Below are 21,628 nucleotides of genomic sequence, written 5' to 3'. Positions count from 1 at the left end.
TCATTTGGTGGTTAACAGCACCTCTGACAGTCTCCTATCTGAAAGCTTTTAGCAATGTGTAAACACATTGTAAATGAAAATTAATTTACTTAATTAATTACTAAGAAATATTATATAAAGCAGATAATATATTGATCTGAATTTTTTGTCTCATGGTACAATAGATTATCTTCAGGAAGACTTGAGAGATAATTAAGGGACTGGACAAAACAACAGAAACTTTGAGAAATAGTCAAAGCAAAGGTAGCTAATAGGACCTTCAGGCCACAATGTACCTATAGCACACCCCGAGTAGAACCTGAACTAAATTAAAATGTAACTGGAAAATATTTAACACAATAAATAAAAATACAAAACACAGGTAATATTAATGTATGGTTTTCTAAATCCATATGTGGCCAGTAATCCTTATGTATAGTTTAGTGGCCCTCATTCCTCTTTGAGTTTGATACTACTGCATAAGAACTCACAAACTGTATTTTAAAAAAAAAAATACATATATTATGAGCAAAAGGAGTTTAAATTATTGTGCTGAATTCAAAGTTAGGAAATTTGGATTCTAATTTTGGCCCAGTTTTTCACTACTTATATGAGGTTGGACAAGCCCTATGGGAGCATCCATTTCCACATCTATAAAAACAGGGATTGATCAATTTGATTTCTAAAGTCCCTACCACTTTGAAATCTATGACTGTCTTTTTTTTCTATAGAAAGTATTAATTCCTCCATGGAAACTTGATTTCTAGGTAGGAAGAAATACAATAAAAGTGAATTGTATAAAATTGTATAAAAACATCTTTATTATTGCTATTGTCATCATGTTGTTGGTAGAATAAAATTAAAGAATTAAAAATATCAAATATGCCAATATGATATATAAATAGACTTGCCATATTTTCTATAATTATCTTATGACATACATAGAAGACTGTGCTTTTTGTAACAAATTCTTTCAAGGATTTTCTCTAAAAGTAATTATGTTTTTAAAAGCAGGTAGAAATTGAGAGCCTTAATACAGAAATCTCCAGAAAGACCCTGCTTTTAGCAAAACAAAAAAACAAAAACAAAGAAATCAGGGTCAGATGCCTTGACATTCAAATTCTGCTCTGGGGAACTTTGAGCAAATCTCTCTGTTATATACTGTTCAGTTCCATCATTTATCAAAGAGGGAAGGAGCTGGCTTATGTGATCTCTCAAGTTCTTTCTAATTCTAAGTCCTAAAATTCTAAAATGTTATTGTTATTGGCAAGATAAAAATTGCTAGCCACTGCAAGGCAGAAGTTACTTTTATAGAATACAGATGGGGGAGGGAAGAAGAGGGTCATTTGGCAGCAGGATGCTCAGTAACTGATCTCCCTTTTTTAGCAAATGGATATCTCCTGCAATTTTAAAGACTTAGGTAGTGGGGATAGGTGTAAATGCAGGCTTTTATGAGGCTTTAAGGAAATTTCAATCATGTTTTCTGAATATCAAGTCAATTTACTAGAACCTTGAGTAGGACTGTCATTGTTAAATATAGACCTGCTTTGGGGGTCAGCCTCCTGGGTTCTCCATTCAGCCTCTAAAGTCCTAGATTTTTAGGATCTTGTATTAGAGAAAAAGAACAATTTTAGAGGAAGAAAGCTTTGGGATCAAATCCCAGCCTAGCTGCAGCTGGACCACTTCCTCAGTTATGGAATGGGATGACTTCTAAATCCCCTTCTACCTATAAATTGGTGACTCCCTAAAAGGATTCCTTAGGATCTGCAGCTATTCTTCTGGGAGGCTGGCAGAATTCTACCTACAAGGAGATAAACTACTCTTACTCCTTCTCAAAGCTAAATGTCAAACTCCCAGTGGTCTTCTCTCTTCACTGTTAGGAAAATAAAAGGAACTCTTATGTACATATACAATTTTGAGTATTCAAGAGAGATTAAGGTTCAGAATTTTTGAAGGATAGGGAGACCCCCTACCTAGGGATTTTTAATATGAAGCAGCTCAGAGATAATAAATAAGCCAGCATTTGTCTTCAGTTTTCTGTTTGCAGGAAAGCTTAATATTAGGAATCTTATGAAGTAGGAGTGTTCACTGACTCACTACCAACTGCATTTTTTTAAAAGAAATATGGCCCCCTGATGTAATGGGTCAACTTAGAGCTAAGTGAAATGAAGAAAAAGAAAAGGAGAGGAAAGGAGGAAGAGGAAGAGGAAAAGAAGAAAGTAGGGAAGAAAAAGGAAGAGGGATGATGAGGGGATATTTGCTTGGAGGGGGGAGTGTTCACATTGTGTAGGCCTCTGAAAGGATGAACAAATTTGAGCTTTAGATGAGTTTGGGGTGCCCACTGATGATCTTTCTTGATGTATTGAACCCCAAATAGTGAATAAAACTGTTCTAAGTATTTATATCGCTTAGAGTCCAAACTACTCCAAATCCCAATGAAGCCATGACAATAGGAATGACAGAATTAATAATAAAAACCTTAAGATATTCATCTTGCATGAATGAATGTCCATCAATTGGAGAATGGTTGGGTAAATTGTGGTATATGAAGGTTATGGAATATTATTGCTCTGTAAGAAATGACCAGCAGGAGGAATACAGAGAGGCCTGGAGAGACTTACATCAACTGATGCTGAGTGAAATGAATAGAACCAGAAGATCGCTGTACACTTCAACAACGATACTGTATGAGGATGTATTCTGATGGAAGTGGAAATCTTCAACATAAAGAAGATCCAACTCACTTCCAGTTGATCAGTGATGGACAGAAATAACTACACCCAGAGAAGGAACACTGGGAAGTGAATGTAAACTGTTAGCACTACTGTCTACTACCAGGTTACTTATACCTTCGGAATCTAATACTTAACATGCAACAAGAAAATGGGATTTACACACATATATTGTATCTAGGTTATATTGTAACACATGTAAAATGTATGGGATTGCCTGTCATCTAGGGGAGAGAGGAGAGGGAGGGAGGGGATAATTTGGGAAAATGAATACAAGGGATAATGTTATAAAAAATTACTCATGCATATATACTGTCAAAAAAATTTATAAATAAAATAATAAAAAAATTTATAAATAAAAATTTAAAAAAAAAGATATTCATCTTGCCTTGGATCTGTGCAACATACATTATTTAAGCAGAGGTAATCTATGCACAAAGACTTTGGGAATGCCTTGTAGAGTGTGGATATATTTGAGCCAGGAAGACATGAGTTCAAATGTTGCTTCAGATAACTTACTAAAGGTGTGACCTTGGGGAAGGTCTGTCACAGCCTCCTCAAGTTCCAGTTTCTTCAGCTATTAAAAAAAGGTTAATCATAGTATCTATCTTACAGGTTTATAAGACTAAAATGGGCAAATAAGTATAAAGCATTTAGCCACTCAAAATACTACATAAATTTCAGTTAATATTGTTATTATTATTATTATTACTACCAGAGTTTCCCTGTATGTGTAGACCTATACCTTACACAATTCACTGAAAGGCAGCTGATGGCCTCAGAGATAAGAGCTCTGATGTCAGGAAGACCCGAGTTCAAATGCTACTTCAGACATTAATAACTGTGTGATCCAGAGCAAATAATTTAAACCCTGACTTCCCAATTTTCCTCATGTATACAGTGGTTATGAACCAGCATCTACCTTGTAGGATTGCTGTGAGGATCAAATGAGATCACATTTGTGAAATGCTTAGCATGCACATAGTAGGTGCTATATAAATACTTATTCCCCTTTCCTTACTTTCCCTTCACCATTTACAATTAGAGTCAACCTTCCACATAGGTAGATTAACATTTTCTTGACAATTTGAAAAAGTCAAATTGATTACCAGCAAGAGACTTGACTATTAGTTAAGATACAATCACAGAAGTCCACAGAAGAATTTTTCATTGAAGTCATCACCTCCTCAGTCTCACCTCCATTTCATCAACTGGGCAAAGTCTACTGTTATAACTATATTTCCAACTAATATTCTGGTACATAGTTAAATCAATAGAATTTTAAAATCCCAGAATTGTAAAATAGATTCCAAAGGAAATGATTTTTTAGTATTAAATACATATTACTATATAAAGTGCAAGAAGTCCATATTGATTACAATACATTAACTGTTTCTTTTAAAATAAGAAAGATGATTTTAGGAATTGTGGATTAGCTCCCAATGTGTGGGTGTAGCCAATTTGTCTTTATTGGGAAGTTAGCCATGCCTTCACAGGAGGTAACATAATAACACTGTCTTCTGCTTTTTTTTTAATTTTTAAAAATTAAAAAAAAAAGAGGATTGTGATCTTAAAACAAAGCTACATGAAACACCTGTGATGTTCTGCATTGGAAATTCAAAGGAATCCAAATCACAGGCTTCCAAAGAACTGAAGTTAAGAAACAAAGGGTTTCACTACAAATGATTTTCAGTGTAACAGACTAAAAGGTCATTTTGGAAATTGCTTCCCCTCCATGTTTTAGGTATTAATAAATTAAGGAGGAAAAAAGATGATTTCCCCCCAAGCAATTATGGAATAATGAACTGTAATTAAAGTAAAACTTTTGTGGGAATAGTTTTTAAACAAAAAGATGAATCTTGAGCTTCATTTAAGCAGAATTTCCCAGAAGCCCCTGCTGTCTACTCTATTCAATAGGAGTAGAAGTAGACTGACTTAAGGAGATCTTTACCTTTTAAATTCTGTATAACCCCCTAGAATATAATTAAATCCATAATACAACTCATGAAAAAATTCAAAGGTCTATTGTTTTTCAAATACAAACACTACTAAGATATCAAAGACTTTACTTTTTCTCTTTTATAAAATAGGGTTAAGCCACTTCATCAGATTATTGTAAGGAACATTTGTGTAATTTTTTCATAAGAAAAATGTGATTTATCTTTATTATTATTGGATTATAATCATGAGGAAATAATTTCATACATGGGGAAATCATTATTCTCTGTGCCTCAGTTCCTCATCTGTAAAATGAGAATATCTATAGGCTCAGTGTTGTTCTGAGGTTCAAATAAAATGAGTATAAAAGATTTTGCAAATATCAAATCACCATATAAATATTGAAAGTGCTTGTTATTTTTTATTATTTAGAAAGAAATAATGCATTGCTACATTCTAAAATCTGAAAACAAGCCAAATTCTCCCTTCAAATACGCACAACTATAATTTCCTTCACTAAACAGTCAAAGTAAACACTAGAAGGAAATTGTTTTCACAATGTGATTTATAGTTTCCATTAGTGAGGCCTCCAAACATATAAGTGTCTTTTCTGTTCCTCTATAACAAACCTACATTTAGGTGAACTCTAAAGGGTCCCAGGTATGTGACTTAATGGACAAATTATATCTATTCAATGAAGCATTTATTTCAAGCATGTGGTAGAAACTCCTATGTTCTGATTTATGATGGGAGGTGGGAGAAATGTGAAGGTGTCTTTTTGCTTATTTTTAGTGAAACTAGGTTTAGTGAAAATAAGAAAACCCTTAGAAAAGCCAAAAGAGTTTCCCCTTCACACCCTTCTGCAGACTGATTAACTTGTCAGTCAAGGGTCCTATCCAGTAGTTATTAGCTGCGGGATCATGGGATGGTTCCATATCTACCATCTATCTCATCTGTTGTATGGACTTCCTCTTTCCTTCTATACTCTTTCCCCTGGCTCTTCTCATTGAGATGCCTTTCTAACTCCACTTATTTTCTCACTAAAATAAAGATTATTACTCTCTAGTTACTCAGATACAATTTAGTATTTATTACTAGAGTATACATCGTTAAGTTACAATATTATAAGTGGTCCCTCACCAGGGCAAGGCAATTCTTTTACTTCTCCCTAACTTCCTCTATGGTATTCAATGCAGTAGTTATTCCAAACTTTCTCATCTCTTTTTAAGCCTTCTGATAAAAAGAGAACTGGGTGGAGGAAAGCAAAAGAGACAGGATGATAAAGAACTGAAATCTTCACCTTCTAATATGCTGACCTCCAGGAAGAAAGGGAAATGAAAAGATCATGGAGATCTTATTTTAAATAAAAGAAAGGCCTTCATTTGACAAATAAGGAAACTGAAGCTAGGGAAGGTTAGTTGACTAACCCAGAAAGTCAAACAAATAACAAGTATCATAGGTGAGATGAATGCAAATGTTCTGATTTCAGAACCAGTATGTTCTTAAACCCCATCTCCTATTTATGGTCAAATTAATTCATGTGCCAGGATCTAGTTACTTTAGCCCTGCTCTCTTGAGATATGGACACAGTATCTGATTTTCTTAAAGAGCTTGGAATGAATGCTTCAAAGTCAGTAGAAGGGCACACACAAACCCTTTTCCAAATGATAAGTCAAGTTGGAATCAAGGAGCTCCTTCTCTATTAATAAACATGAAGCACCCTCAATCCAATCAATGTAGTTTATTGAAGATTGTCAATTATTCTGACTAGAACCACGTGGAAGAGGGATGAGTTATTCTCTTTCCTTACTCCACTCCAAATCTATTACAAATATCTAGAAAGTAATTTGCTGATTTTATATCAACAAAAACAGCTAAGTAGGCAGAATCCCAACAGAAAAAATAAATTTATATTTATATTTGCTTCATATTTATCAAAGTCTGACAAACACATCCACACAAATATACATATATACCCAAAAATGAGTGTCTCTAAAATAAACATCAAGAATATACAGCAGCATTATTACTTTAGAAATATTTGTTAATCAAAATAAATAAGCTCTATATCATATATGACAATTATGGATATTACACATGTCCAAGCTGTCTAATAATTAAATCAACAATGTGCAAAATTATAATGAAGGTTTTTTTGGGGGAAAGAAAGTTTTCATAAACTCACCAATAAAGTAATTATTTCCCAACGCAAGCATTTCCTCAGAGAGCACAAGGCCACCCAGTGCTTGGAGGAGAGTAACACTTCTGCCATCAATAAGGGAGCATTGCTTAAACCCAGTTGCTGTGACCTTCCAGAGCAAAATAAGTGATGCTGTGGCATCTTTCCAAATCCTGAAAATGAAAGCAAAGGAAAAAGTGAGTCACAAATCATCTTCTGGAAAAATCCATCTTAAGGATAAGTCAATCAAACTACCAAAAAATAATGATGATGATGATGATGATGATGATGATGATGATAAGATGAAGAGAATCCCAATGGTTTGGCTCAATTTCCTCATCCATAAAAATAGGCACAATAATAGCACCTCCCTTCTGGAGCTGTTTCCAAGATAAATGAAATTCTATTCGCAAAGCTCTTTGAAAACCTTAGTGGGATATACAAATACTACCCATTATTATAAGCAAATAAGCCATCCAGTTACTTATTTTATTCATTTATTGTACATGGCTTTCTACATGTTAAAATTGAGATGCTATCTCCTATTCTCATTCATAGTGTGGAAAGTAGCTTCTTATGTATGGTAGAGAAAATCTAGGCTAAATTATCTTAATTTTTGAAAACTTTCAATACCCATTTTAATAAGTATAAACTACTAAACATTATGTTCTTCCATACAAAGGTTACTCCCATAATTGTTCATCAGATAGAACTGCCAGAATTTAAATAATAATATCTGTCTTTTACATTCCCCTCTTGGGTTGACAAAGTACTTCATGACTCAACACATTAGAGCCTAAAAATGCCCCTATAATACATATTATTAACTTTATTTTACAGGCAAAGAAACTAAGGCACATCAAAATGGTGTGACTGGTCTCAGGTCAGAGGGCTCTTTTTACTACATCATAGTTATTTAAATTAATTTGTATATAAATTTATATACAAAAGCATACAACATTAAGTAAAGGGTAACTTTTTAAATAATAGAATATAAGACTCTTGCAATAATACTTTCATTGTAATAAAGCCTTAATCAGCTAGTCACTGTGTTTAGTTCAAATCATTATCATTTTAAGAGGGTTTGGCAGAAATTCCAGTTGGTTCATGGAAGAATAATTAAAATATTTGAAGTCAGAATATAAAAGCTTTTTTAGGTAAAATTCAAAGGAACAGGGACAATTAGAATGGAAGACTATTCAAAGAGAGCATATGACAGGTAATAATATTCAAATAAAAGTAGTTATTCCTTATCTCACTGAGGCTAGAAGATAAAAAATGAAAAATGAAAGTTGTATGAGAGAGAAAATATTTATCACAGGAAATTTCCAATTACTAGATCAGTGTCTATCAACAGATTTCTTAGCCAGTGATGGCTGCCACATATGTTCAATCAGTTTGGGTTCCAGTCAGGGAAGGAATACAATCAGCTAGAGTTCTTATTCTAACTCCACTCCTGAGCTTCATTTGGTAGATAAGAGATTATGGGAACCCAGACTCTGTGATGGATATGTGAATGGAGAAAGCAGATATCAAAATAAGACCATCTTTTATTCTAGTTGTAATAATTTTGTTTGGATAAAAACATTTCAATTTCACATAACTAAAAATTACTATTTGGGGAAATGTCTATATCTTGTTTGGTCTTGATCAAAATTCTATCCCTAGACATAGCTTAAAAAGGTAACTGATCTGCATCTCTTCTTATCTTTTTTTAATGGTATTACCTTTTGTATTCAGATAGTATATCCTGTAATATATGGTGTAAGTTGTTGTTCTAGATCCAAATTCTGTCAAACTGCTTTATAGTTTTCCTCAGCAACAAGGAAGGCTTTTTGTCCTTCCCAAGGTAGTATATCTCCCATTTTGTTTACCCATACTTAGATATGCTCCCTCTTCATTTGCACCCCATAAAATCTCTTACTTCATTTCAGACTCAATTCAAACATCACTTTGTTAATAAACTTAGTGATTGAATAAATGTGGAAGATGAGGGAGAGGGAAGAATTGAGACCTATTCCCATGTTATATATGGATTGCTGTGAGAATGGTAGTATCCTCTACAAAAAAAAAAAAAAAAGATAGGGAGAGATTTCCTCTCTGTTTTCAATCATTAATTTTGGGTCAAAGAAAAATTAATATTTTAATTTGAAATTTGGGCACTCTATGAATATTAAGTGATCCAATGACCCACGAAATTGTTAAAGCCTCAACATCTTTTTTGAAGATATCCACCTGCATCCAGATCTTAACATATGTTTACTGCCTTCTTGGGCATATTGTGAAGTTGTCAAACAGCTTCACAGGTACAGATAACCAATTACATCACTTCTGTGATACTTTCTCTGCCCCTGAATGGCACTGGCTATACCTATACATATAATTGTTGAGATTTTTCAGCAATAAGCTGGTTACAAGAATAAACACATCCTATATAAAATATAGCATTTATATTTTAACCCATTAAATATCATTTAGTGCTCTCTCAGAAACCAATCTGAAATTGCACCAAATATCCTTAAGAATTATATGGGTCATTTTTTTAATAGAAAATTTGCAGTAACTGTGCAGCAGATACAATAAACCCTCTAAAAATTTAGCAAATATAGTATTGCTGTGATACCTGTCATGTAAAATCAGGCAACTCAAACCAAGAAAACAAAATCACAGTCTTACTTTACTGAAGTGTTTTGTGGGACTTCAAAAGATACCAGCCGGCCTCCAGAAGAATTATTGGAACTGGCATTCCCACAGGCAATATCCGGGATTATCTGAAAGCAATAATGGCTGGTTATTTTTCACTCTTGATATGTTGATAAGGAAAATAAATCTTATCAGAAGGAAATACCATCAATAGCATTCTCTCAGTTCCTGTTTAAGAAAATAGAAAAAAAAAAAAAACCTGAGAACTAAGAAACCATCTATCCTTCTAACACCCAGAAATTCCCTCATGGGCTTTCTATGAATTAAAGTAATGGAAAAGATTGAGTTTGAGGGAGGCAATAAAGGTTTTAATCTTTTTATTGTTCAATTTTTCATTTATTCAACAAATCCTTCTTGAGTACCTTCAGGATAGAGAGAAACACTTAAAAGATCAAGATTAGTCTTTAAAATGTATCATGCTAATTAGGAAAAATTGTTTCCTAATCATGATGGAAAAAAGTCCACCAAGAACTCACAACTAATGAGGGAGGGAGTAAAGTGAAGACAGGAGCTTGGGTCTCAGTGAAAGTTCTCTATTTCAGAGCTGGGCCATATATCCTTATGTAGGTGGCCAGAGTTTTTTTTAGTAAGATAAACATCCTTTTAGTTTTGTTTTATAGTTCCATACACATATGTAAATGTATATACATATATGTATATATATATATATGCACACATGTGCTTGCATGTAATATGACTATAAATGTAGCTTCTCCTTTTTGTTTTATTTTCTAATGACAAAATCCCTAAAAAATATAAAAACCACTAGTATCTATATTTAGTAAAAGGAAAATGCCCTTTCCTACAAAACAAACAAATGGAAAATTATCTCAGAATGAAAAAGCATTTCCTCAAAAGGAGATATTTTATTCACATCATGATCATAACTTCTGAATTATAATGAGCGAATTATTCCTTTCCTCTTAAAGTAACCCTACTCTCAACATATCACTCACTCATGTCACATATAAAAAGGGAAAAGATTGTTGTTGAAAGAACTCATTCTTGGATTAATCTCTTCTTATAGAATGGGAGTTGCTGATGCTTACCACTTAATCTCAAAAGATTACTAGCACTATTCATGAAAAGATCCCATTGGTAGACCCTGAATATTGTGATTCTAACGTGTTTCCAATCTCACCTGGAGGACAGCTTGCATGTTGACCAAGGTCAAAATTAACCTCATTCGCTATATAAGGTCTAAAATATTCCCATGTTTCTAAAGAGGTAGAATTAAGTCTAAATGTATTTATGCGACTATCTGCCTCTTGTAGTGTCCTGACTATAAAATATCACTGGGACAGAAAGGTGGAACAAATCCATTTTTACATTTACCACAAAAAGCCATAGGATAATGGAACTTCCTTTTAAAGAGGATTCCTGGGGCAGCTAGATGGCCCAGTGGATAGAACACCAGCCCTGATATCAAGAGGACCTGAGTTCAATTCTGGCCTCAAATACTTAACACTTCTTTACTGGGTGACCCTGGGCAAACCACTTAACCTCAACTACCTCAAAAAATAAACAAAAAAAACCATTCTTGATGAACTGAAAATGACATCTAGCATGCATTCAAGGAGTTTAACATAATTTGACAACAATTTTTTAACTGAAAAGTACATAAATCTACCATATTTTGGAATAGGCAGAAGCACTAGAATCTAGGCTGACTACAGCTTCATAAACCATTTGTCCCCCTAAAAATGGGTCATCTGATAAATATGTTTTATATATCCTCTTTCTGCCTAGAAAAAGACAATAGAAAATAGATTACATTATCACTTTAGTATTAAAATGGACCCTCCAAAAAATGGGGAAGTTCTCAGATATAGTAAAGATCTATGACTTCTCCCACTCAAACTCCAAAATATTTAACAATACGTACTCATGGCTGTCTTCAACACTATATATAGAATGTATGATGAAAACCTTTATTCTTTCAATTCAACTGAAAATGAATGCTTACATAATTCCCAATTCCTATATCTATTACACAAGTTAAAGAATCTATTAAATAATCTGCTCCTTCAATGAAATCTAGGGATCTATTAATAACTCCTTTTGCCAAGAGGAAGGCATAATAGCATAATAACTCATAGTCAAGGATCTAACAAGTATCAACAAATGAAAGTTGCTATTATTAAAATAATAAATGAAAATCTACAAAGTCAGCCTTTGGAAGACTCTATAAATAGAGTCATAAAGTAAGTCATGAAATGTTTTCAGTTTCAATCACATGAAGTGGTTTAGGCTACAAAAAGGGCTAAGTTTGGTTTGTTTGAGCCTTGGACATTTTTGTTTGTTTGGAGGATGATTAATCAGGTGGCCTATAGAAGAGTTCCCAGTGTGCAAATTCCTTTTTCTGATACAGCCCTTAATTCTTCAGCAACTTGAAGAATATGGAGAATATGAAGTTAAATGACTTGCCCAAGATCACAAAGCCAGTATAATCTCCAGGTCACAGGATCATAGAGTTAGATGACTGGAAAGGATCATTTAATCCAATATCTCATTTTACTGGTGAAAAAACTGAGACCCACAGAAGTGAAGTAACTGGCCCCAACATCACCCAAGCAGCAAGTGGCAAAGTCAGAATTTGAACCCACGTCTTTTTTTCCAATGTTCCACACTGTCAGCTTTAAAATCTTTCATAATGTAAAGCTGGCCCTCTATCCATTATTCCATGCTTCCTCAAAGCAAATAGATATGCCATGAACAAAGCTTAAATATCAGCAGAAAATCTTCAAACAGAACATCCTTTGGAGGAATCCCATAGAGCTGTGTTAGATTTCCATTATCATTTCTCCTAGAAAATTCAACATACTGAACCATGCCCTTCTAAATCTACCATTTAATGAAGAATGGCAATGCAGTCCCACCCGAGTGATGGAAAAGTGAGATGGTCCTGTTAAAACAGTGTCTAATCAGCAAATCACTCCAGCAAAACTCTATGGTATCTGGGCTTTTTTTTTTCCTTTTCATTGCTTATTTCTATTTCCAATGTAACTACTAATGGGGTTAATAATACAACAAGAGGGGTATTGTAGTAGAATGGATGGGGAATGTGACCTTGGAATTGTGAAAGATCTGGATTCAAGTTCTCTCTTTGACACTAATGACCCTGAGCAAGGTTCCTTGCTACTCTGTAAGTCTATAAATTACAAATAAATAACTGATATACACTGGCATGTGGCTGAAATTATGTTCCAGAGTATCTATCTACTTATACATAGAGATGTACATATATTCATACATGTATAGCTACACAATATATATTCATGTATACATGTGTACATATACATGTGTGCACTGTTATATTCTACTGTACACACATGTATGCATATGCAATCATATGATAAATTCAACTTGATTTTACTCAGCTTTTTATATATCTTGCTGAGTTATAGGGAATGATTTGTATCCATGTTATTGTGTATATACATACATATGTATAGATAATACACATATGTGATATATAAATATTGTGTATCAATATGTGTATATATTAGATACTTTGTGTACAAATACACATACATATAACAAATTCAACTTGGTTCCACTCAACTTTACATATACTTTGCTGGGTTAGAGGAAATGATTTGTTTGCATGCTGTTTTTGTGTATACATGCACAATCAACATAGTTAGAAGTCATTGTCTATAACCCAGCAAGATACATGTAAGACTGAGTAGAAGATTAAAGTTGACCTTGTAATTCAACTCCCATATTCTTGGAAAGGCTGTTTTTACTGTTAAAAATCAATGATCATACATTTGAATTCCTAGTCTCTTACGCTGTAGGGGGAAAAAATCCATATTTAAAAAAAAAATCATTCTCACCTCTATTTCATCCCATTTCATATTTACAACTTTCTGACCCTCTTTTGGTTGCCATGTAGGAAGAGTCACAGTTGCTTGTGAGGGGGACAAGATTTCACCGGGTTCTTGTGTTGAAGAGACAGGCTGGAGCTGTCTTGGAGCTGGAGACTCTGTCCAACCGGAATCGGGGAGGCTGGGAGATTCTTGCTCACAGTTGATACCTTTGTAGCCTTCATCACAAACACAAAGGTATCCATCTTCGCTGGTGCTACAGTTGCCATGGAGACAAGGGTTGCTGGCACAAGGGTCCACTACAAACTGAAAGAAAACAGTAAATGGGTCAATTACCCTCTCTGCTAAGAAAAGTCACAATCTATTGGGGCAGGACAGTGGAAGGGAATTATCTGTATTCCACAAAAAAAAAAAAAAAAAAAAAAAAAAAGCTGTTATGAAATACACTTTAAATTGCATACAAAGAACCTTCCAAGGTTATATCCAGTTGGTAAGCTGAGGAAAGACGTAACTACATAAGCTTCGAACAATGAAAAATTTAATGGATAGTCAGCCCCTAAGCTTTAAATGCTGAACAATAGTGACTCCAAGGACAAGTTATTTTGGGGAGTGAGTCTAAGACTGAGTCAACTAGAACTGAGTCTCTAAAAGAAGATACCAGGTGGGTTATTTTTATAAAAAAGTGTCATGTCAAATGACACTACAAATTTGAAAATAAAGAGATCTCACTTGGCACATGTTTCAACACCCTTTATTTGTTGGTGTCTAATGGGGGTGGATGCAGCCTCATAGCTTCTCTCCTCCTCCTCCTCATGTACTGCTTTCCTGGTGACTCCAGAATCTTTGTGAAATAGGTACCATTTTGATGGTATAAGTCCATTACTTGATGGACATGACAGACAGCTAAATGGAACTTACTTTCAGTGGTAGTCATTACCTTGTAGGAAAGAGTCTTCAGGACTTTTTATTTTGGTCTAAGCATCTTGGTTCCTATCTGATTTAGTCATTCTTGGCCAAAGCATCTTCAAGTCACCATTTTATATAACTTTAAGGTGCTTCTTTAAAACTAATATAAAAAGATCACCTTCTTCTCTATCTGCCTCAAGGGTCCAGCCCCATCTCTTCCACATAAATATGAAGTGTTTTATACTCTACTGTTGGCTCAGTGCCTGGCACATTTACAGTTAGTACTAAATAAATGATTATTGATTGATCAATTACTTGACTAGTCATTCCCTGGGTACAAGACAAACTAATGCTTTTCTAGTCCATCTATCATTATTACGTCCTTTTCCAGAACTGATCTGGAAATAAAAGTCAATGTAGATGTCACAAGTTCAGTGACACAAACCTTCGAGCAATCTCTCATGTATATACATTCATTCATCTGTTTATTTGACAAACCTTTATTGACATTTAGCCCCTGATGGCAATAACCCTTGGTAGTTTTTATGCATTTGTCATTTTCTAATTGGTACAATATTTACCTATATGTGTCTCTATGATGCTCCCTTATATCTCACTTCCTGAGCCAGTGTAATACTTTATACAATATTCTGCCCATAATACTTAGTAAACATTTGATAAATAAATGAAGGCATCTTCCATGGCCAATGGCCATTTCTAGCCATAATTAGCCTTTAGGAAATATGTATTGTTGTTAACTAGGGTAAACAAGTTAGAAGAGGTTTGAATGGTTTGGTCAGGTCTACACAGGTACTATTATTTAAATAAACACACCTTAATATCTTTTTTGTGTCACCTACATTTTATTCTGTGTCTTTCCCCACTCCCAGAATATCAGCTCACATCATAAATAACTTTTTTTAAAAATTAGCAAAGCCAATCAGTACTTATAAATATACAATATCCCATATTCACAGAGCTCTTATCTTTGCAAAGGAGTTGGGGGAAGAGTTATATTTCCTCTTTAGGGTCATACTTGTTCTTTGGAGTTTTGCAACATTCACTTTTTCTATTTTTTTTGTTGGTTTTTCCATTTCCATTATTATAGTCATTTTATGCAGTATCATCTTGGTTCTACTTCATTCTGCATTAGTTCATACAAAATTTTCATGCACCTCTGATTTCATTAGATGCATTGTTTCTTATAGAACAGTAATATTCCATTATATTCATGTACCACAATTCATTCAACCATACTTCAGCATAGATGGCAGAGTATGGGCAAAAGTAGATAGAAATCTACTTTTGTTTTCAGGCATTTGCTACCATAAAAAGCAGCATTACTGCTGTTTACAATAACAACTGCATGGCATATTTTCTCCAGAAGGCAAGCTAGTACCTCAATTTTTAAATATGAAAACCAGGAAATGAACTGTGATTCATATAAAAAGGTTTTTCTAAGGATTTCATTTCTGCGGGCAAGTGAGGATAAATAAAAAACTGAGTGACATTCAACAGAGCTCAGCAGGCCAGTAATTGGGACCCAAGATGAGTTTCCTCAAAGGAAATGAAGGCCCAAACATCATATCTAGAGAAGTGTGAGCCTTTAACAAATCATACTGTGTATATATTTTGTCCATTCTCTCCCTCACTAAATTGTTTATGCAATCAAGTATAAGTGGGTATCAAGGGCAGCCATAAGGGGAATTAGAAGTGACAAAAGGGCAACATCCTGAGAGATGTATGGAAAGCCTTCTCTATCCCAGTGGTGTTTTTGCAGGTCAAATTTTATGTACCTGAATAAGCTTCAGTTGTCTATTATCAGCAACCTGTATTATCATCTCCCTCCCCCCACAAAGTTGCCTCCCAAAAAGTAAGAAACAACAGGACTAGAAACCTCAAAAATCAGAGCCCAAAATGGGCATCCTTACTTCAGATACTGTAGAAATAGCTCTCACAATGGACATGAAGAAAAAAATTTAATTGAACAATACTAACAGTACAAACAGCAATTTATTTCTGAACTGCTGGGTTTCTTAAATCTGATAAATGAACAAATTGCAAGCAAAATCAATGAAGCATGATTGAAGTAGGAGACTAAGAGAAATAACAAATTATCAAGAAAGAAGTGAGGGGAGAACCTAAAGATTGAGTCCTCAGATATATCCTTTTGTCAAAAGCTCAAAAAGTAAATTATCTGATTGTATCCAAAACTATAAAACAGAGTCACAATAAGAAGGATTTAGGGAATGATTGATTCCTAATTGAAAACAACAATCTAAAACTGGCCTGACCTTTGTATTAGCTTTTCCATTGACAACAACCATCCACCTATTAGCACAGCTTCGATAACAAGGCCATTTTTTCCTCTGTGGTACATTTTTTGATGTTTTGATTCTATTATATCAAATTTAAGGTAGAAGTGCAATCAATGAAATCATAAGTTTTTGATGATGAACTTCTGATGTTGTAATCAATGCACACATTTTCCCTAAAATCACTGCTAACTTTCTCCATGCTGGAGATCAAAAAGAAAGAGTACTTTGTTTTGCCTTTCTTTGTAATTTCCAGTACTCAGCAGAATGTCTGGTACACAGTGAGTACTTAACAAATGTTTATTTGATGACTGACCCTTTCATCAATACTCAGCTTTTTAGTGGATCCTTCAGAATACCGAAAGATCAAAACCTAATAAAATTTTGTTTCATAATCAGCCTGTTATGGATTTGTTAAAGATAATATTCTCTTCCATAATTGTAGGAAATGAAGAATTGAACAGGTGGTTCTGCAAATAGGGAATTCTATTAATAAAAATCCTTATTTGACAGCATGGTTATGGCTCCCTTGTCAACTGTAACCATTTATTTCTTTGAAGTCCTCTCAACTGCAAAAGTCTTTATTGCTTATCAATGAAAAACAATGTTGACAATGGCCAGTGTAAACTGAACATCTTCTTAATAGAGATCATTTTCTGAATGACAATAACAGATCTGAGTGGCACAAAAGGTTTATTTAACCTAACAAAATATTTTCTTTCTCTATAGAAGGAGTTAACATGTTTTGTTAAGAAGAAAGTTATAGGGATTCTCATTCACTAATGGATTAGACTTATTGGTCCCTAAGGATACTTCCATATCTAAGATTTTGTGATTCCAAATTCAAAAAATGACAATAATATGCAAGAGAAGGTGGGTAAAGAGACGTTTCAAGAAGGAAAGATTTAAACTAGGCCTTAAACAAAGGCAGAAATTAGGTAGCAAAGAAAGGATGGGCTATTCAGGAAAATAAATCAAAAGTCAAATGGCAGAGGAAATTGAATAGACTGGAACAAAATATTCATGTAAAGAAGTAATGGAGTATAATTGTATAAATATGTATGTATATATTGTATTTAACATATATTTTACCATGTTTAATATATATTGGATAACTTGCCATCTGGAGAAGGGGTAGGAGGAAAAAGGGGAAAACTGTAACACAAGGTTTTGCAAGGATTAAGGTTGAAAAATTATTCATGCATACATTTTGAAAATAAAAAATTTTAATTTAAAAAAAAAGAAGTAATGGAGAATGAATTGAGTTTAAAGACCCTATAGGCACTGAGGAACAAGTAAATCTGAGAAGGGATAATAGTAGCACTAGGGCAGGAAGATCAATATGGTAGGACTAGAATAGAGGAAAACAAAAAGGGAGTGATAAATTAGAAGCGTATAAGAGTTTAAGAGCCAAATGTAGAGTAATGACAGTAGGAAGGTAAAATTAAAAAACAAAAGCAAAATAGTATACTGTGAAAGTGGAATAAATAGGCTGGAAAAGGTGAATAAGGAGGGGGGGAAGGAAAAATGATGATTTTGAGTGTGAATGACAAAGAATGATAGTGTTCTCCAAGGGAGAGACAATTCCATTGGTTGAGAGATAGCATCCATTGATTATTAAGTAAATTGTCAGAGTAGAGGGTTATTTTATTTTATGTGCTTGTGTCCCTAGTGATTAGGACAGTGCCTGGCAAAGAGTTGGTGCTTAATAAATGCTTGTTGCTTGATTTATCTGTTGCAGTGTTTTTGTCTCATTTTTCAAATCATTGTTCTCATTTTGTCTGATGGAGATCTCAAGTATACCAAAGTGCTATCCTCCTACACATCATCCACTGAAGACACAAGAGCCATTACAACAATGACATTGCCAGGAAATGTAGAACATTTTTCAGCTTGAGATAAGAAAAGTGCTCATTTCATTTACTGAAGAGAGCACTACAATGCTATACACCTTAATGGTATAAATCTATTTTGGTATTACTGTAATTCTGTATTTTGGACTTGAGATCCACTTAAGGAATTACTTTGCAACTAATGGAAACCTTCAATACAAAAAAAATGCTTTTTCAAAAAATTCTAACTGATTTTACTTGAATTCAAACTATCTGCCCCATTTCTTTAATATGGCCTGAGTCATTTATAAGTTCTCTTAAAAGGAAGCTATTAGTGAAATCCAAATGTCTGAGGATCATATTGTTTCATTAAAAAACTGAAGAATCTTGAAAGACATGGACAAATTTCTCCAAATCTAATAATTGTAAATTCAGTTACCATGTTGCTTATTTAAAATATATTGTCATTTGTGAAGTTTCCCAGAATATTTTTTTTCCTTGCTGGCTTTCTAACTTTACCATTTCCTTATCTGTTTCCATGTGGAAAGTAGGAAGACTTGCTTAGTTATAAAATAAAGATAAGAACTGAGCGGACTGTTCTACTGCCCTCCTCAGAATCTTGTACCCTATTTATCCCTTGGGTTTACCATTTGCCAGACAATAACTCACAGAACTCTCTCACACACATACATTCAGGCAGGAAGGGAACACCCCATTTTGTGTTCCTTTAATTATTCCTAAAATGATTCCCCTTACAGAATAATTTCAGTGCTTCTATGGAAATACATTGTCCTACAACAATAATCACTTATACTCTACCTTGCATCTGATAGCTTTCAGATAGCTTTATTAAAAATATAAATATAAATAAGTATGTATTTATTTATAAATATAAATACAATTTTAAATCTATTTGAGAAAATAAAATATAATACCAAAAAGAAAAAGCAATGAGCTCATATGCTAAGGAATTTCAAAACAAGGAATTTACCCAAAGTTGTGTTCCTCTAAGGCAATGATCTTTAAAGCAGCAATCTCTCTGGATAGAGGCAGTGGGAGGCAGCTAGGCAGTGGACAGTACACAGAGTCTAGAGACCTGAGTTCAAAACCAACCAGACACTTACTATCTGATCATAGGCCAATTAATTAATCTCTTTGTCTTAATTCACTAAAGAAGAAAATGGCAAACCACTCCTTCATCTTTGCCAAGAAATTCCCTTGTCCCAGGAATGATTATTGGCATCCTATGATCCACAGGGTCATGAAAAGTCAGCCAGACTGAGCAACAACGAGCAACTTCTGGCAACTTTAAGACATAACAGGTGTTAAGAAGATTAAGGGAACAAATGAAAATGCACAAGTTCTTGGCAAAGGGTATTGGGTGAGGGTCAGAGTAACCATCCTTTCAGAACTGGAGGTCCTTAAAGACTAAAGCCCTGATATTACAGGTAAAGAAGCTATGATCTAGAAAAAAAAAAAAAAAAAAAAAAAAAAGAAAGAAATGATTGCTCAAGGTCACACAGGAAGTATTTGGCCTTCACACAAAATCCAGTCTTCTTTCCACTGTCCAAGATGGTAAAACTCTTAGTAGAGTAATAAGGGATGCAGGATGAAAGAGAGAAGGGAGAATCCTACTGAACTCCCCTCCCAATGTCTGACATTATCCTGATTGAATGTAAAATCCTCTGTCATTTAAAGCCCTTGTCAGCCTGTCCCCTACCTATTTTTCAAATCTTAGCCTAGTCTCCTCTCTCTACCCTATATGAACCATCCACATAGATCTACTTACTTATTCTCACACACAGCATTTCATCTCCCAGAAATTCAAGTCTTATTTTAGAGTAAAAAGACATATCCCTAACTTCTCCTGTTCTTGGATAATTAGTATATATACAGGTACATTTCATAGGAATTTAAATAGATTTTAATCTTTTAAGTAACTGTACAGGTATATTACTTAGATGGCATATTATTGCCACTCATAGGTTTACTTTACTTCTGCCCCACACTCTATCCCCATACCAATTAAAGATATGGCTCCTAGGGAAAGATACAATTCATTCTACAATACTTTGCTTTATGCTGTGAGCTCATGATGTGAATTGTAGTGGAAAGTGAGAATTACTTGTTCTCAGAGTAAAAAGGGAGTCAATTGTTCTGCTTGGGTTTAATTTAGACAACAAAGAGTAATTCAAAGTCAGGTGAGCTGACAAAGAAAAAACCCACATCAAAAAGAGATAAGGCAGAGAAGGTGGTGAGAATTCAACAAGATTTGGAACAACCTAATAAAAATTGGGGAGAGTAGAGGGGGCAAAATCATTTTGATAAGTAAAGTAATTAAGCTATATATCACCTCATCTGAACCCCAATTTTTGCCAATGAGTCCAGGGGAAAAAAATCAAGAAGATCCCAATGCTCTCAAATCTCTAAAGTAGTAATATGAAATAATGCATGCTGGTTAAACCAAGTGTCTTCTTCAGGAGGAAGGATGGGGTACAAGTACCCAAAGATAGCTAGAGAAATTGATGAATCTTAGGAGTGCAACCCCTGGAATTATACCAATTTCTAATTCTATTCTTATCTGACCCACTTACATTAAGTAAAGTCAAAAAGGTCTGAAGCTTGCTTAGCTTACCCTGGTGCATCAAAATGTGCCAGGTTCCTTTGTTTACTTAACCAAACAATCAGCATTTATTAAGCACCTACTATGTGCAGGGCATTGGACTAGGATCTGAGGATACAAGTACAAAAGTGAGACTACTCTAATGAAAACCCATTCAGCTCCTACTGACCATTGGCCATCCAGAATTAGTTGATGCCCTCAATAGAATCAATTCCATTTTGCAAAGCCATGCTCAGAATAGTGTTGAAGTAGATGCATCTGTCTTCTTTTACACTTCTTTTTTGTATGTAAGTATACCACATATGGTTTCGCTGTTATCAGTACTCCCTAGTAAATGTGGCTCTATTTAAGTTTCTAAAATATTGGACCAGAATGGCAGAATAAGACTGAAATAATCACAAGAGGTGTCTCAATTTTTTTCAAAAATGTTTTAAAATATCTTAATTTACTCTAATTTCTCAAATATGCACTATAAAAATCAGTGAGAGGGAGGAAATTGCAAAGTCTGGGCACATATTAATAGAGAATCTTGAAATGTTGGAATTGAAAAGAAGCTTAAAGATTGTCTAGTTCAAAACTCTCACTTGATGT

General features: G+C 34.2%; 1 protein-coding gene across 1 annotated transcript in view; it reads right to left on the bottom strand.

The window, feature by feature from the left end:
- DNER (delta/notch like EGF repeat containing) overlaps positions 1-21,628 on the bottom strand; it is a 321,739-nt gene that overhangs the window by 189,673 nt on the left and 110,438 nt on the right. Inside the window, exons 2-4 of the mRNA XM_074298485.1 lie at positions 13,371-13,667; positions 9,505-9,599; positions 6,835-7,001 (exon numbers count right to left, since the gene is read on the bottom strand). Of these exons, the coding sequence (XP_074154586.1) occupies positions 6,835-7,001; positions 9,505-9,599; positions 13,371-13,667 (559 nt within the window). The remainder of the gene's footprint in view (positions 1-6,834; positions 7,002-9,504; positions 9,600-13,370; positions 13,668-21,628) is intronic.

This window comes from Sminthopsis crassicaudata, chromosome 3 (genome assembly GCF_048593235.1).
Source record: "Sminthopsis crassicaudata isolate SCR6 chromosome 3, ASM4859323v1, whole genome shotgun sequence".
NCBI classification, from domain to species: domain Eukaryota; kingdom Metazoa; phylum Chordata; class Mammalia; order Dasyuromorphia; family Dasyuridae; genus Sminthopsis; species Sminthopsis crassicaudata.
The sequence above is the reverse complement of the archived record's forward strand: the minus strand, read 5'-3'. Positions and strand labels throughout refer to the sequence as shown.